The sequence below is a fragment of the Protopterus annectens genome, chromosome 10.part0 (assembly GCF_019279795.1).
Source record: "Protopterus annectens isolate FY-2018-M chromosome 10.part0, PAN1.0, whole genome shotgun sequence".
Lineage (NCBI taxonomy): Eukaryota > Metazoa > Chordata > Ceratodontiformes > Protopteridae > Protopterus > Protopterus annectens.
The window spans coordinates 1,172,262,563-1,172,279,402 of NC_056744.1; the positions used below are offsets into that span (position 1 = coordinate 1,172,262,563).

General features: G+C 38.9%; 1 protein-coding gene across 1 annotated transcript in view; it reads left to right on the forward strand.

Annotated features, from left to right (window-relative positions):
- Positions 1–16,840, forward strand: part of LOC122813542 (synaptonemal complex protein 1-like) — a gene marked incomplete in the record, with an annotated part of 863,486 nt that overhangs the window by 178,267 nt on the left and 668,379 nt on the right. The window contains 1 exon segment of the mRNA XM_044085917.1: positions 8,107–8,264. Coding sequence (XP_043941852.1) covers positions 8,107–8,264 — 158 coding nt within the window.

Consider the following 16,840-nt stretch of genomic DNA (forward strand, 5'->3'; position numbering starts at 1 on the left):
ACTTTTACCACATCTATCTTTCTAAGTATTTTTGATCTGTTCCCTTCTGTATTCTTCTAATAATGATGATTCTTGTCTTAATTGCTTTATAGTTTCTCTGTTCCATGCTTCCATTGTAGCATTTTATTTCTTCCCTCCCTTTCCCTTATTGCTGTGTTTATGTGGTAAGACACTATCGGTTAATTTAGCTGCACAGTAGTATATCCTGTTTATTTCTGTTATATCACAAGAATTTCTCTTAATAGTACTAATTACAATGTTTATTTGTTCTAATAAACCTGTAACATTTTGGGTCTGGTTTACTTTCAATAATCCATTCCTTTCATTGATTTTAATACATTGATCCTTCTCTTAGATCAAGTAGCTATTCCCTTAGATCATTCTCCTCTAGACTGAGAAGCACCTTCTTTGCTCTGCATTTTCTGTGAGTGTTCTACAGAGAGTTCTAGAACATTGTCCTGTGACATATCTTCTTCGGATGCACCCTGCTTCATCTGCTGCTTCTTCATATGGGAGATCATTGGCACACCACTCTACAACATTGCCTGCATCAGAGTTGCCACGGTTTCCTGCTCCTTCCCTTGCTGTGCATCTTCATCTCAGCTTTTGTAACTGTCTCCTACAGAAGGCTGCAGAGCATCACCATGTGGCAAGTCTTCTGATACCTCCCATTCTACATGTTTCTCCTTAATCTGGGGACTCATTTTTCCATCGTATTGTGACATTACCTGTGCTGGATGTTTTGCACTCAGTCCTAAACTTCCAGATAATCTGTTGCATCAGTTTCTATTTGTTTAACTTCTCCCTTACTAGTCCTGTTTCTATGTTCTCCCTTTGTTTTCTTATTTTTTGCATTGTGAAATTTTCCTCATCTTTGTATTTCTCTTCAAATCTTTTTGGTTACTTTATTAGTTTCACTTTCTCCTTCCCATAAATATCACACCATACCAGATCTTTTTCTTTCCATTGCCTATGATTCTTTTTCAGATACCTCCCGCAGTAGTGGTTAAACCTGAGCGCTGTAGCACTCCATGTGTGATCTAAACTGTAACAAACTGCCTATTGTAGTTTCAAAGGAAAAAAAAATATTTTTTGTATTAAAGCATAAGCTTCATAATGCTCCATGCAATCAGGGTATAAACTGTAGCAATTGTTTGCTACATTTGTTTTTTTTTTATTTTATGTTTTATGTTGAAGGAGGGTTGGTGGCAGATCACTGAAACCAGGACCTGAATAGTTTGGGAGGATTTGTGCCCCCCCCCTTTTTTTTTTGTTGTTGTTGCTATTCACCGTTAAGAGCTGGGGATGGCATTAACTTGAATGGCTTATAATAAGCTGATCACAATGTAAAAATCAGTATTAAAGTGCTGCCTTTTTTTCCCCTTGTCACTTGAAGAGCTGAAGGGGTGAGACAATGGATTCATGGTACCAGCACAGAGCGCTGGTTGAGCCAGTTATGCTTCTGACCTCCCACTGTACTTGCTATTCCTTAATTTGGGGTCTCATTGTTCCATCATGCTGCAACATTCCACGTGCTGTATTCTTTACACTGACTCCTTCACATCGCAGATAATCCATGACTTCAATTTTTGTTTAACTTTTACCTTACTAATCATCTTTACTACATTTCCCCTCTAACAATACAAAAATAAGAAAACAAAGTTTCCATATCTGGGTGCCTTTACCTGTATTTCTCTTCAAATGTCTTTGAAGCTGCTTTTTTGTATTTTTTAGTTTGACTTAATCGTGTGTGTATGTATGTGTGTGTGTGTGTGTGTAAATACTGATCCACGGCAATGTTTTGTCTTTCGGCTTTTGGGGTTGCCACAGCGGAACTCCGGTCCGCTAATGATTAGTAGTTGATTTTTACGTGCCGAGTTACCAGCCCTGATGCACAACCTTCAACGAAGGTCCGCCCATTCATGCATATCTCCACGCAGAAGATGCTCTAGCTGAGAATCGAACTGGACAGCGTCTTACTGTGAGGCGACAACGCTACCGCAGCACCACCACCGCGGGTATAAATACTTTAATAAAAAATATATAACAAATATATAACAAACAAACCCTTGTTTGTTATATATTTTTTATTAAAGTATTTATTGCAGTGGCTCAATGCTTCTATATTTTTTATATTTATATATATATATATATATATATATATTTATTTATTTATATGTATTGCACAATATCAGATCTTTAATTTTCCATGTCCATGTTCCTTTTTTATACCTTTTAAAACTTTCTGGGATTTGTTCTTTATATTTTTGCACTTCCTCTCTTGCTTTTCTCCAGGCAGCCCAAAGTTTCTTCATCTACGTAATGTTTTTAATGGATCTGCTGTATTAATAAACACAAGTTTTTATATGAAGCTTTTGACGGTTTTTCTTGTGCAACCATTTCTCTTTCCTCTAATTTCTGTCTTAATCTTTCTAAATATCTTCTATTTCGAAATTCTAGTCTTCTTACATAATAGTAACAATACATAATTTCTTGCTTATCCTTAATACTCCTCTCTGTCATCTTTGTGGTTCTTTTTTGACCTGTTAGCTTTTGTGTTTTTTGTGAATTACTACTTCCTTGTACCACAGGAGGAAGTTCCAGTGGTATCTGAAAACAATCTGGCTTCAGCATTATCATCCTCTGGATCACCCCATTCCTCTCTCGCCTTGCCTAAGGAAGGGATTTCTGTGGTGGATCAACCAGATATCTCAGAATCCAGGTGTTCCCCCACTCAGGGGCTGTTTACAGATGCTCCATCTCTAAATTGGGAGGCTTCTTCCAACAACATCCTTATCCAGTGGGTCTGTTCTCCACAGGAGCTGATGGGAGCACATCAACATCAAGGAAATGAAGGCCATGATCCTGGCTCTTCAGGCTTTGTATTAGCTTTAAACTCCAGGTCCACTATGAGTTTTTACAAACAACTGTCATGTGGTACATAAACAGGAGGTGGGGTTGGAGGAGTGAGGACTACAATTTTTACTACCTTTGCAGACTAGCTCTCAGTGTGCGACTTTGCTATCCATCATCAGTTTATTCTTCAGGCAGTCTAGATTCCTTGAGAACACTATGTAAGGGGCAGATAATCTGGGCAGATCCTCACGAGTGGATGTTACACAGGGAGGTCCTCTTGGACATTACCCATCAGTGGGGTACTCCTCAAGTAGATCTTTTTGCCTCCCTACAGAACAGGTTTCTCCCCAAGTTTTGGTCCAGTTTGCCAAGTCTGTTTCTTAGAGAGGGAAGTCCCTGTATGTATTCATCCCTCTTCCTGTATTGGTAAAGTTCCTATACAAGATCATGTGGGACAGGACTGTAATCTTGTTGCTTGCTCCATTTTGTCCCAGATGTCATTGATTTCCCTTTCTTTTTCACCTGGCCAGAGGCAGTCCACCACAGGTTACCTCACAGGATGGATCTAGTTGCATAAGACAATGTTCTGTAATTCATCCTCATATTCTCACCCTGCAGTTGACACTGTGGGTGAACTAATTCCTTTTAGGCATCCATTTACTGAAGATGTGCTTTTGGTTTTGCAGGTGGCCAGAAAATCATGTTTTGCTAAGTGGAAAAGATTTTCTTCTTGGTGTCACATCATTGAACAGAACCCTGTTCTGGTGGGAATTCCTACTGTTCTTTATTTGTGCGAGCTGATCAATTTTGGTTTGGCATATTCTTTTAAAGCTCACTTGCCAGTCATTTTTTTTCTTCTTTATATCCACCAATCTCCTCTAGGTTTGAGGTTAAACATTTTTTCAAATGTGTCTTTTATATTAGGCCTCCAAGTAAACCCGTTCCTTTTTCTTGGAGCCTGAACTTAGTTCTTGAAAAACTCAGCCACCTTTTGAACCAGTAGCTTCTTTCAGTTTAAAATTGTATACTTGGAAACTTGCCTTGTTGGTGGTTCTGACTTCTGCAAAAGGTGTTGTTGAACTTCAGGCTCTTAAGGCATTTCCTCCTTTTCTAGTTTTCTGTAGCAACAGGGTGCCATTGAACCTGTCCTACTTTTATGCCTAAAGTGGTTAGGGATGTGTCTTTGAATGAGACCACCATCTTCCTTCCTTTTCCATCTCATAAAATAGTAGTGAGAGAATTCTCCATTCTCTGGGTTTGCATAGATGGCTCTGATGTTATTTAGACAATACAGAAGATATTAAGAAATCTGAGCATTTTTTTATTTCATTTCAGACCAAGAAATTGGGTTTGGTAGTCTCTAAGCAGACCATTTCTTCTTGGAATTGTAAAACCATTCATTTTGTTCTTTTTGCCATTTCTTTTTTTGGCAAATAGTTTCCTACGTCTGTTTGTGCTCATTCTACTGAGATGGTTGCCTCTTCTGTAGGAAGCTGCTGCTTGGTGTTCTGTGCATACTTTTACTAAGTACTATAAATTAGATGTGATTTCAAAGACCATGGCAAGTTTTGCTAGGTCCATCCTCCATGGGTTTTTGGAAGGTTCCTCATTTCCTTGCTCCTCCTCCCATTCTTTACAGTAGCTCCAGTACACTCCCTATAGTACGAAATACTGCAACAGTGATTAAGGAAGGTCATAGTACAGTTATGTAACGACTTAAAAATAGATGTCCTACTTACCACTTTTGCAGTATTCCAACCCCCCCCCCCCCCTTTGGCCAAGGAGACTTTCTTTCCCTTTTCTGGATGTACATGTACCACTTTTCATTTTCTTTCTCATTTGCTGCCCCTGTTCTTCAGGATCAGTTCAGTTCTGTCTACCTTATACTTTGGATGTTGGACATATGTCTGACTTACGGTGCATTGAAGGGCCCCCAGGCTTTGGTAGGCTGGCTGTGAATATAAGGCTTTTCTCATTAGGAAATCCCTATTGTAAATAATGTAACATAAGGACATCTACTGTTGCACGACTGCACTTCCTTTTTTGTTACTAACATTATGGAAAACTGGTCCCAGGCCATATTACGGTACATCCCCCTAGAGTCACAACTTCCACATTTGTTCTTATTGGAACTGTACAATGCATCTTTGCTGGTCTGAAATGTACAGTCTAGATTTTAATATTCAGTATAATGTAATGGCCACATAATGATAGTTTATAAAATGACAGTGGGTATTCATAAGACTTTTTATCAGTTAGTGGAATTCAGTGAGTGTAATGTCACTGAGACTGTAGCAGAATCAGATAAGAAAACTTCCTTTGCCACTTTTAGAAGCAAGGCATGGTATAATAAAATAGGGTCCTACAGTAGTTTGTCATTTTGTAATAACAGCACTCTATGTACAATGGAAAAAAACAGTATGCACTGTGGAAAAACTTGCATTACCTTGCCAGCCCAGCACCCTAGAAATCAGTACTGAGATTTGCACTCAAAATTTAAGCATCTTACAGGTAAATGTAATTTACTGTTTCTCATGACACAGCTTCATGAAACAATACCTTTGTACAGAGAATAATTTTTTTCCGCTCAAATTCCTGTATAACTCCCTTTTTGTTCTGAGACTTTTACAAAGTATTGAACCAATTCATTCTGTTTTTTCTTTAAATCCAAAGTTTTATCAATATTCCACTTGCTGTGAAGTATCATCTGTAGTAATTACTCTGCAAATTGCTTCAGTTTGTTTTTTTCGGCTTTTCCCGGTTAGGGGTCGCCACAGCGGAAACTCTGGTCCGCTAATGATTGGCAGTAGAGTTTTACATGCTGGCTTGCCGGGCCTAACACACAACCTTCAACGAAGGAACGCCCATTCATGCATGTCACCACACAGAAGACGCTCTAACTGAGAATCGAACGAGCAACGTCTGTGAGGCGACAACACTACCACAGCACCACCACCGCAGTGTAAATTTAGCCTGATTTCTTATTTTACTTCCTGAATGTGCAATAGTCAAGAGTGAGTCAGCACTCCTTACATGTGCAATATGAACATCAGAATACATCCTACTACAACTGAAGAAGTGCAATATCAAAGCAATCAGAATGTAATGTCATAGTCTTTGGAATACCTACTAGTATAATATTGTTTAGGTTTACTATTATAATGCTGGCAGTCACATCACCGAATGTGCACATGGTCAAACCGTTTCCGCAAATTACATACCCGAGACATGTCAAAGTCAAACAAAACAGCGAATGTTGACATTTCTGACTGCTCTATACCTGAAACAAGTACTACCATAAGTCAAAAAGGGGTGGCGGGGTTGTGATTCGGAATATCAGCATTTGCGGTTTTGAGGAGTCGCAGGTCGGTGTTTATGGAAGTTGTTTCGACGATGTGCCTGCCGACATTATGATGGCAAACCTGTTGTCTAATCTCTTCCTTTCCAATTGTGGTAATTTATTGTTAATATTTTAATTATTACTGTATGTGCATTAGTCTTACTGTCACTCAAACTGTGTTCATTGTTGTGTCTTGCACAGAGCCAAAGCAATGTAATTTTATTCAGCTTGCACTTCTGTGTATATCTGATCAACAATAAAGTTTACTTAGACTTTTGACTTGCCATTGACTTTCATTGTTTTTGGCATTGTATAATGATGGTTCCTTCTGGCATAATCTTGACGTATTGATAACACTTTTTATCCATTTAGGTTGAAGTGCTGTCGGGCAATTTTGGGAGTAGGATAATGGTATAATGCACAGCAGACCAACTAATGCATCAGTATCAAATGGTTTAATTAGATGAAATGAGCACTGTATTAGAGAAATATGTCCTCTGACATGCATGGTTCTCAGAGTTGAATGTGTTAATCTCAGAGATGGATGTGGCAAAGCTTCAGTTGTGTGAGGCAGTCAGTCATACTTTGGATAAAACAAAACTATGCGAATGCTGTTTAGACTGTTTACATCTGAAATGGCATCTCCATTACTTTCTTGCTATCATCCTACTCGCAGACGTTTTGCGACCCATGCAGATTCTTGGTGCTTTTCACACCTAGCATTTTAGCTAAAAAAAAAAAATCTCCTCAGCCTTGTTAATTCATCCTTCCTGTAGTTTCTGTCCTCAGCCTTAATTCATTCTCCCTGCAGTTTGCGGTTAATGAAAGTCCTGGTGCAGCATCAGTGCTTTAATCATACCACAACAGTAAGAAAAAATATTAATTTGCAGTTTTTACCTTCCATCTAGTCTTGTATATAAAAACTGTATTCATCCTTATTATCAGACTGCTATCTTTTGCATGGATGTTGTTAATATCTGTAGTCTCATATATTTATTCATTAGACAGTATGTTTTATATTCTTACAATTAACTGTATGATACACACCCTTCTATATTCCTACTAACTTATACTGACTGTCCACTTCAGTAGTTATGGAACTGCCATCTTCCTCAAAATGTCTCTTTCAACTGTTTTCATATCCTACTTTGCAGAGTGTTTACCAGTTTTCCTTGTGCACCTCACCATCCCTTGTCCTGTTATCTTGACACTTCCATGCTTATCATAGCTTACCTTCTTTAGTTGCCCACTCTGTTACCCATTCCATTGTATATGCCTTCCTCTTCTCACTGTCATTATTGCATCTACTCTGTTTATTCTGAACAACTTCCTGTCTTCCACCCATTCTATCTGGTTTCCTTTGGAATCCTTTCCATAAAAGTAGTTTCCATGTGGAATTATTTCCTTCCCTCATTTTCCTTTTTTCTGTATATTTTGTCCTTTCCCGTTGCCTATAAATTATCCCTAGCTATGTTTCAGTTGCCCAGGTGCTGTTTTGTATATTAAACATACAATACTGTTATTTGTCAGTGTTCCAAGAAGGTGCATGGAAAAGCAGATTATGTAGAAAGCAGTGTGACTTTCTTCTTACCAAATAGGTACTGTATCTATTTTTTGCACTCTAGAGCCCTTAGCTATGTATGGATTGTGGTGGTATTTACCTTATCAGCTAGCATTTGCCAGGATCTTGTTTCTAGCTGTAATTTTTTTACCAGCTAAAAAAGTGAAACAAATCTCTCTTCAGCCTAAGAAAAAGTTATTCATCAACTTCCACAGTTTATATAGTACTGTTTGGCCAAAATGTTTATAAATGCGTTATGAATATGGTAATTTGTTTTTCATTGTTATATAAATAAGTGTTTTTGCTCTAACAAGTCTGCTACTTATTGCCTTCTATTCCTTTATAAAAGGATTCATGCTTGACAAAATGGGCATTAAGGAGTTTCGACTGAGCGAACCAGAAGTGTCATCACCAAAGCCATCCTTCCTGTACATGGACATTCAAAGCCAAAAGTCATCTGTAGAAAGCCGCTCACTTCCAAACAGTTCCCTAGAGATGCAGACGAAGGTAGAATTGATTTTACTCCTTAATTTTATTTGGAAAGCCACAGGTTCAAAATGTCTTACCAAATGTGCAGAAAGTTACATTCTACAAAAATATATATGTAGTAATATGAACTAATGCACCTGATAGCTGTTTTTCAAAGAGTTTTGTAGCTGACTTTTGTATCCTTCTACTTCAAGCACATTTTGCGTCTGTAAAATGAACTGAACCCTGGCAGTTTGAATTGTGAAGATTTGTAATTGAAAATATGTGATTCAATTTCTGTTAGACTGACTCTTGCATGTGGTTATGGTTGGTTTTCAAGAATGTAGAATGCCTGTACTGCTGCAGTTGTTGTCTTTCAGCTTTTCCCGGTTAGGGGTTGCCACAGTGGCACTCCGGTCCGCTAATGATTGGCAGTAGATTTTCGTTCAACCTTCAACGAAGGCATGCCCATTTATGCATGTCTTTCGAACACCCACCCAACCGCAGGGAGGACATGCAGACTCCACACAGAAGGCACTCCAGCCGAGAATCAAATGGGAGAACCTCTTGCTGTGAGGCAACAACGCTACCGCTGTACCACCGCGGAAGTACCCTGTACTGCTGCAGTACATTCATAAAATTAATGGGATGTAGCCACTGGAAGATTCTAGCCAGACTTAAGAACTGCTGTCTGATCTAAGATAAGGATGTGCATTTGTACGGTTACATTCCGTGTTATGACCATCTGGAAACCATGCAAATGAGAAGCATAGTACTTATAGTACTGGCTATCTTCAGTTTTCTTTTTTTCCTAGATGAAGTGAGAGGTAATCCACTTTGCTAACAGTACGTCATTATCCTAATAGAAAAAAAAAACGGGTACTCCGTTGGGCATTTTACCCTTTTTTTTAGAGATTTTTTATATTGCTGTGGGATGTCTGTTCTGAATTTTACTGATTGTTTTCATGTGGTTAAGGAATTATCTGGCGGGAATAGTCACCAGAAATATTCCTGTGGAAATTTGATCCTAAGTATTATCTGCTACACTGCACTGCTTAAGTTAGCAGCATAATGTTAGAAGTTGTGCTTAGGAAGGATACAAATGCAAGCTCGCTTTAATGATCATTATAAATTGGCCAGCCTGGCCAAGGAGACACAAGTCCCCTACTAATCTGCTAGACAAGTCTTAAAGCATTAGGAAAAAAGCCATATATTGCATCTCAAGAGAAAAAGGCAAAAGTTGCATGGATTACAAAATAGCTAAATCTACATTAAGTACTGAAGTTACTACACCTAGCAAATAGTGTCTTATGAAATGAAAGTCATAAAGTTATAAAATATTAAATATCTGCAGGGATAAACTACAGCAGTTATGAAATAAAAACAGATAGTTCCAGTAGTGGGAGTAACTGAGCTGATAAAAAAGCATTTTCAAGCATGTTTATAAGATGCTACTGGTACAGGAAACTCCATATAAACTATAAAAAGAGGCAGTTCTGGGTACATTGTGGGTGCTGAACTGGGTACTCTTGGCAAACATCAAAGACTGAAGCAAAGCTAATTTCATGATCTTTAGTTATGCTCTATATTTGAAATAGTGCAAATTCCTGTCATAGTACTAAAGAACTAAATATCTGGAGAATTAAACAGAAAGCAAGAAATGTAGAGTCCCTCCCAAACACCACAGAAAACCTCAAGAAGGTGAAGCCCAACACATTTGTGATAAAGTAGTTTGTGGTTAGAATGCCTGAGGCTGTAATGAGCCAACTGATCAACCAACCTCTGTGAGGCCCAAGTTAGCTTTTACTGCAGAATCTGTAGTGTCAGTCCCCCTTGTATGGGAAATCAATATCACAGAAGGGTTCAGTTTTAGGGGAAAACTGAAACCCCTTTTCCTCTTCTGTGATTGTTACAATGCCACTGCTGATTGTCCATTCCCAGGCATCCACTTGCCTCCAGGAATCCTACAGATTTATCTTCTTTTTTATCAGCAACATGTTTATTGCTGTTAATTGAATCACATATAGGTTATTTATGTATCAACAAAGTAATCTTGTCATAGCACTTTTATCCTGAGCTTAACAAATGTGTCCTCACTCATCTAGTGACACTTTTCATTATGCTGTTCTATTTCCACATTGGCAAGGCATGCAGTAATGTCTGCTAATACAGAATGACAACTAACTACCAGAACTGCGTCTTCATTTTCTTTTCCATTCTTTTTTTTTTTTTTTTTTTTTGTGGAACTGAAAGTTATATCCTTAAGTCTTAAAATCTTTATCAGCCATCCCTTGGTTCTGTCACTAGTCTCCCTTTTATGCTGCAGACTTGGATGCACTTTACACTTTAAATTATTCCCAATTAAACTTTATTCTCTTTTCTGTTTTCTCTTATTCTATTTTTTTTCTTTATGATATAGTACTTCAGACCTCTTTCCAAAAAAACCAGTGCCAGCTCAACTAGGCTAACTTGCTTATTACTCTGGTCTGTAGCAGTGTTGTGCTGAAACTCCAACTTGTGTCCTCTTCTGCTACTCCTTTGTCTGCCCCAGATGCACCATTTCTTTAGATAAACCCCTTTCCAATGTAACACCATTATATTCAGTGCTGTATTGTACAGTCTGTTACTGTCCTATATTTTTTCTCTCTCTTTTTTTTTTTTTTTGTTTCAGTATGCACCCAGAGGCAACACATGCTCTTCTTTATATACTCTGTTTTCTTTCATTTCCATCCAGTTATTTTCTCACTTCATCCAGGACACTTCCTATGCCATGCACTGGATTATTTAAAAAGGTCAATAAAAGCCTTTCTTTGTATTAACACACTAACATCTCCTTCTCTCTTATTCTGTGACCTATAAATCACATAACACATCTGGCATATTTAATTCATATAATATTTTCAGTCATATCTATATTTGTTTTGTCTTTTCTTCTACCTAACCAGAATTACCTCAACCACCCATTGGAATAGCAAGCAATGGATGACGACACTGAAACACTTCACTCCTTCAGTTTCTTTCTTTTATTTTAGTCCGTCTCATTGTTAGCAGTCTGTAATGCAGAATTGTCATGACTGGTTAGCTTTCATCATGCAAGTCAACTGTTTCTTCATACCCTTTTATAAAGATGCTTATTGCATCCTCCCGGACAGAATAAAATAAAAAATAATAAAACATATAAACTCCCAACTAAAATATTCTTCCATTCATCTCAACAGTGTTCTTTATTAAATGAACTTGCACCTTAATATTAAGTTACTGCTTCCTGAGTCGCTTCTGTCCCTTGCATACAGCCCACTTCTACACCCAGTTTTCATCTTATGTTATGCAAGTCCTTCATTTGTACTGTCTATTTATAATTCCACACATATTTTGTAACCAGAAAGAGGATAATTTTCTAAGCAAAGCTGGCACTACTGTTTAATGAAGTAGCAAAGAATACTAATTCAACAAATAAATAAATGACATTACTTACTAAAAAATATGTTAAATATGAGAATGGTATCTGACAACCAAATCACTATTCAGATGATTTGCTTTTTTGTTTCATTACTCCTTAACAAACATTTCACCCTCATCTTAATATGTTCAGTCCAACACTATTACTTAATACACTTTTATGCTTCCATCCTTGAGATTAGCAATTGAACCAGATCCCTTTCTGCAATGGTGGTGATGCTTCTTAACTATGGTTGTCAACTACACCTGTCTATTCTTCTCATTTCCATCCCAAACCTTCTGAGTGAGAAAATCTTCTCCCTGTAAGAGCATGCTCTATTTTGACCTCAGACAAATTGGTAAAGGACATGTGACAACTGGTTACAACATAGAATTTGCTCAGTTCCCTTCTTTTTTGGGATGCCACTTTACTAAGGAATCATTTACTCCATGATACTACCCCTCTGATAGCTTTTGGTCTGCCAACCAGTGAATATTATTGCAATTCCAAAAATAAATTCTACGGAATGGTATTAGAAAAGAGAACCAGTAGATGCCAGTTTTGGACTTGCCTAACCCAAACATATTTCTGGCAGTAAGTAAAGTCGAGATGCTTATCTGTAGATTCATGTGACTCTACTATAGATGGGTGTCTTTTTGTCAGTATGGATTTGAAAAACACTAACATACACACGTACCTATTCACCATTCATAAGGCATTATCATTTCACATCCATGGCTGTTTGAGCTTTGTGCTCTCAAGGTCTTGACTAATGTATGGCACTGCTCTTTGCCCTTCAGAGGTTGAAGATGATAGAAATTCACCCTTACTTGAAATAACTATTAGAGTTATTTCCATTTCACAGAAGAAAAGCAGAGCCCTTGCTTCTACTAGCCATTATTTTCTCAACTTGGGAATCTCTCTGAACATCCAGAAGTCCTGTCTAGAGCTTTCATAAAAGACATCGTTTATGAGTATCATCCTGGACAGTAGAACCTTCTTACCAAAATGAAACCTCCCTAGTAAACTACTACTTTTTGCTCTCCAAGAAGTCTCACTCAAGTGCAAGGACTTTTTGAATTCACCTTAGTTTCATGTTAACCTCTGCTCTGATGATCCATCATGCAAGACTGCATCCATTCACCTTCTCAAGACTCATCAAAAACTAACCGTAAATGCCTCAAGACTGTGCATGGGGAGGGGGGCACTCATTGCTGTTCAGGCACAGGGCATATAAGCCAAGGAACTAAGAGAAAAAATAAATGCACTTAAGAGATGATGGTTCTTCAAAATGCCCTCACAGCCTTCAATTCAATTCTCATCCTGTAGGCTTTTCAACCAGTGAAGGGCACCACTATAGTATTGAGGTACATCAGCAAGTAAGGTGAAGTCACTTATTACCCCTTCTTCTGACTATCCACAAGACTTCAGTCTTGGCTTACACCAATAAAAAGTCTACATTGTCATCCAACAAAAATTTGTAACATCTCGCAGTGGTTTCAGTTCCTCATGTGACAGTTAGTCCTTTCTAAACATCATGTTGTTGAAGAGCCCAAATGCAGACTTTTTCACTTCACAGCCTCCTAAGTGCAAATAGTTTGCTAAAGGATACCTTTTAGGCAGACATAGCCATCAACATCTTCTCAGTCAGTAGAACCAATGCTTTCTCTGCACCAATCTCCTTAATTTCAAAAGAGTTAAAGGCAAGAAAGGAGAAAGCAAGACTCAAACTAATAGCTGCTTGATGGCCAGGATAGATGTAGTTCTCCTAATTGATGCAAATGGTGAAAGGAGTCCCAGTAGTACTTCTCATACATTGCAAGTGCCAACAGCAAGAAGGGAACTCTGGTCCACCCTCGAGTCAGGAAGATGGCTTAAAAGATCAGATTGATTCCTCACATGACTGCCCTTAAGTGGTTGGCTCCTTACAAGAGACAGGTAAATAAAGTTCCCTTATACAGATTTTTCTTAAGTGACTCAGATTTCACACTGTTGCATGCGAAAGCAGTTTAAACCATCATCTTGCACCATTTCCTTAAGTCCTACAGCACCAGTCAGGGGTGTTTGATCAAGGCCTGTCCCTTTCATGAATGTTTCATTCATCCCTGCCTGCTTGCCATCAGGCAAAAGGTCTCAGTCTGCTCTTTTGTGAATGTGACATCTCACTTAAGGCCCTCCCACAAGATCACTTTCTCCAGCCTTTGACCTTGGTTTTGTTATTGAAAATGTATCCTTTCTCAATTTGAACCTTCACACACATTTGTTGTCAAAAAATAATCCTGGAAGATGTTGTGTTTAGTGATCAGTGGTGAGGAGAACATCAGAGTTCTAGGCCCTAATTCACAGCAGATCATACGAGTTTTCCACTAGGACAGAGTAAGACTGAGGACTAAGTTTTCCTACTTGTTTAGGATAGTCTGTAGACTTTATTTAAGCAACTGGTTTAGCTCTTTGTATATTATGGGAAACCTAAGAACAAAAGGAAACCAGCATTCTTCATACTCTTTATGTGCAGAGGCAGCTCAGGTGCTGTATTAATAGGATTAAAGGACTCAAAACAGCATAATTGTGCCCTTCCTTCTAGTGAAATGGGACAAGCCAATATCCAAACATATGTTTTCCAAATGAATGACTAGTTGCATTGTGCTCTTTGAGACCCCCTGAGAAGACCTAGGGTGGGTATATCAAAGGGCACTCAACTAAAGCATCTTTCACCACTGCAGCCTTCAACAATGCATCTGGTCAAAGTATGTGTGAGGCTGCCACTTGGGTTTCTATATAAATCTGTACAAATATTACTGGCTATATGTCCAGTCCATGATTATTTCTGCATTGCATCAAAACATGTAGTCTTCCACCGAAGTCTGGGATTGGTAGCCTGTGCTGTTTTGATAGTCTACTAATGTTATGAATGCACTACAACAATGTTTGCTATGATGAATATAGCACCATTATGCTCTCCATAACTGTAGATAATTACAAGGAAGGGGCTGTTACCCTCCATCCAATTATTTCTGTTTAGTAATATATCACTTACCATGTCTTTATCACTGTCTTCTCAGGGATTATAGCCCATTGTTTATGTTTTGGAGGTATAGTTTGGTTTAGGGTTTTATTGTTATGTGATAATACAGGAGCGCTTGTGTGTATATATTTGTTACATTAGAAGGATCCTTTTTTTGAATGTAGGGAATTTATCTTGCATCTTAGCCTTCCTTCCTCTTGATTGGTATTTGGAAAGGGATACAGGAACATTTGTTGTCAGATGTTGGGTCCAAAAAAAGAAATGATGATGGTGTCATTTACAGTTGAACTTCCTTCTGACAGACAGTAAAATGATAAACTCTCATGCTTCCTAGAGGGATCTGGCTGCTCTGCAAGTCTGCCAGAAGACCAACCTCCTGTTGCAGTTTTGCCAGAAGACCAACCTCCTGTTGCAGTTCTGCCAGAAGACCAACCTCCTGTTGCAGTTCTGCCAGAAGACCAACCTCCTGTTGCAGTTCTGCCAGAAGACCAACCTCCTGTTGCAGTTCTGCCAGAAGACCAACCTCCTGTTGCAGTTCTGCCAGAAGACCAACCTCCTGTTGCAGTTCTGCCAGAAGACCAACCTCCTGTTGCAGTTCTGCCAGAAGACCAACCTCCTGTTGCAGTTCTGCCAGAAGACCAACCTCCTGTTGCAGTTCTGCCAGAAGACCAACCTCCTGTTGCAGTTCTGCCAGAAGACCAACCTCCTGTTGCAGTTCTGCCAGAAGACCAACCTCCTGTTGCAGTTCTGCCAGAAGACCAACCTCCTGTTGCAGTTCTGCCAGAAGACCAACCTCCTGTTGCAGTTCTGCCAGAAGACCAACCTCCTGTTGCAGTTCTGCCAGAAGACCAACCTCCTGTTGCAGTTCTGCCAGAAGACCAACCTCCTGTTGCAGTTCTGCCAGAAGACCAACCTCCTGTTGCAGTTCTGCCAGAAGACCAACCTCCTGTTGCAGTTCTGCCAGAAGACCAACCTCCTGTTGCAGTTCTGCCAGAAGACCAACCTCCTGTTGCAGTTCTGCCAGAAGACCAACCTCCTGTTGCAGTTCTGCCAGAAGACCAACCTCCTGTTGCAGTTCTGCCAGAAGACCAACCTCCTGTTGCAGTTCTGCCAGAAGACCAACCTCCTGTTGCAGTTCTGTCAACTTATGAATGCATTCTAGCAATGATCCTGCTATTTGCCCATCTACAGTTATGACAAGTACCCTTACACAACTGCATGTGCCTTTTATGAGTTCTTTCTGTTTCGAAAAAAAAAAAAACTTGAAACTTGCTGAATGCAATACTATTTCCCAGCCAAAAGGATATAACCATTATTAACCTGAGCTGAAAAGAACAGCAGCACAAGAAAAAGTAAAGTGATGACCTTATATTGTGCATGCACTTTGATTCTACTGTGTAGCTGGTTTACTTGCAGCTCCATTCCAGTGTCTGAGGTCACATTGCACTTAATGATTTCTGACTCATAGAAAATGTAGTTTAACAGTGGCTAGAACTTCTATGTTATCTGTAACTGTACCTTCCTAGGAATTTGCAAAAGGGGTTGATGGAGCATCCCACTTTGTCCGAAAATAAAGCATCTGTAAAAAGAGGTGCTGTATTAGCAATATATAAATGGATTTTAGGATATGACCGTGAAACAGCAGTTTGCACTGTTGTCCCAACATAGTAAATACTTCAGTTCCACTTTGTTTATTTCTCAGTTTGGATGTCGCCTTGTATACGAGCTTGCTAGTTCTACTTGAATGTATATTCCTCTCTACTCGTGTCACTGATTTATTAAAGTTATCCCTAGGTGTACTTGTGAGTTTGGTGTGCGTCCCTCTGTCCCTCAGTGGCTAGATGCACTAGCCAGGGCAGGTTCCTGCTGTTAGATGGTTATCTCTTACCTTATCACATTTAGCGACTACCCTTTTTCGAATTCTTTTCAACTCCTTTCCTCTCTTTTTACCGCGAGGTAATTCCATTTTTACCATCATTGGTAAACCCCTTTTCCTTCTTACCTTCGGGTATTCCTTGTACCATTGCTGGTATTTTTCTATTTTTTTCTTTCTTTCCTTAACAAACATGACAGATAAAAAAAGGTAGCCAAGGGTTAAAAAGATGTTTAGGTTGTAGATATAAATTACTTACTTCAGATGCACATTCCCTG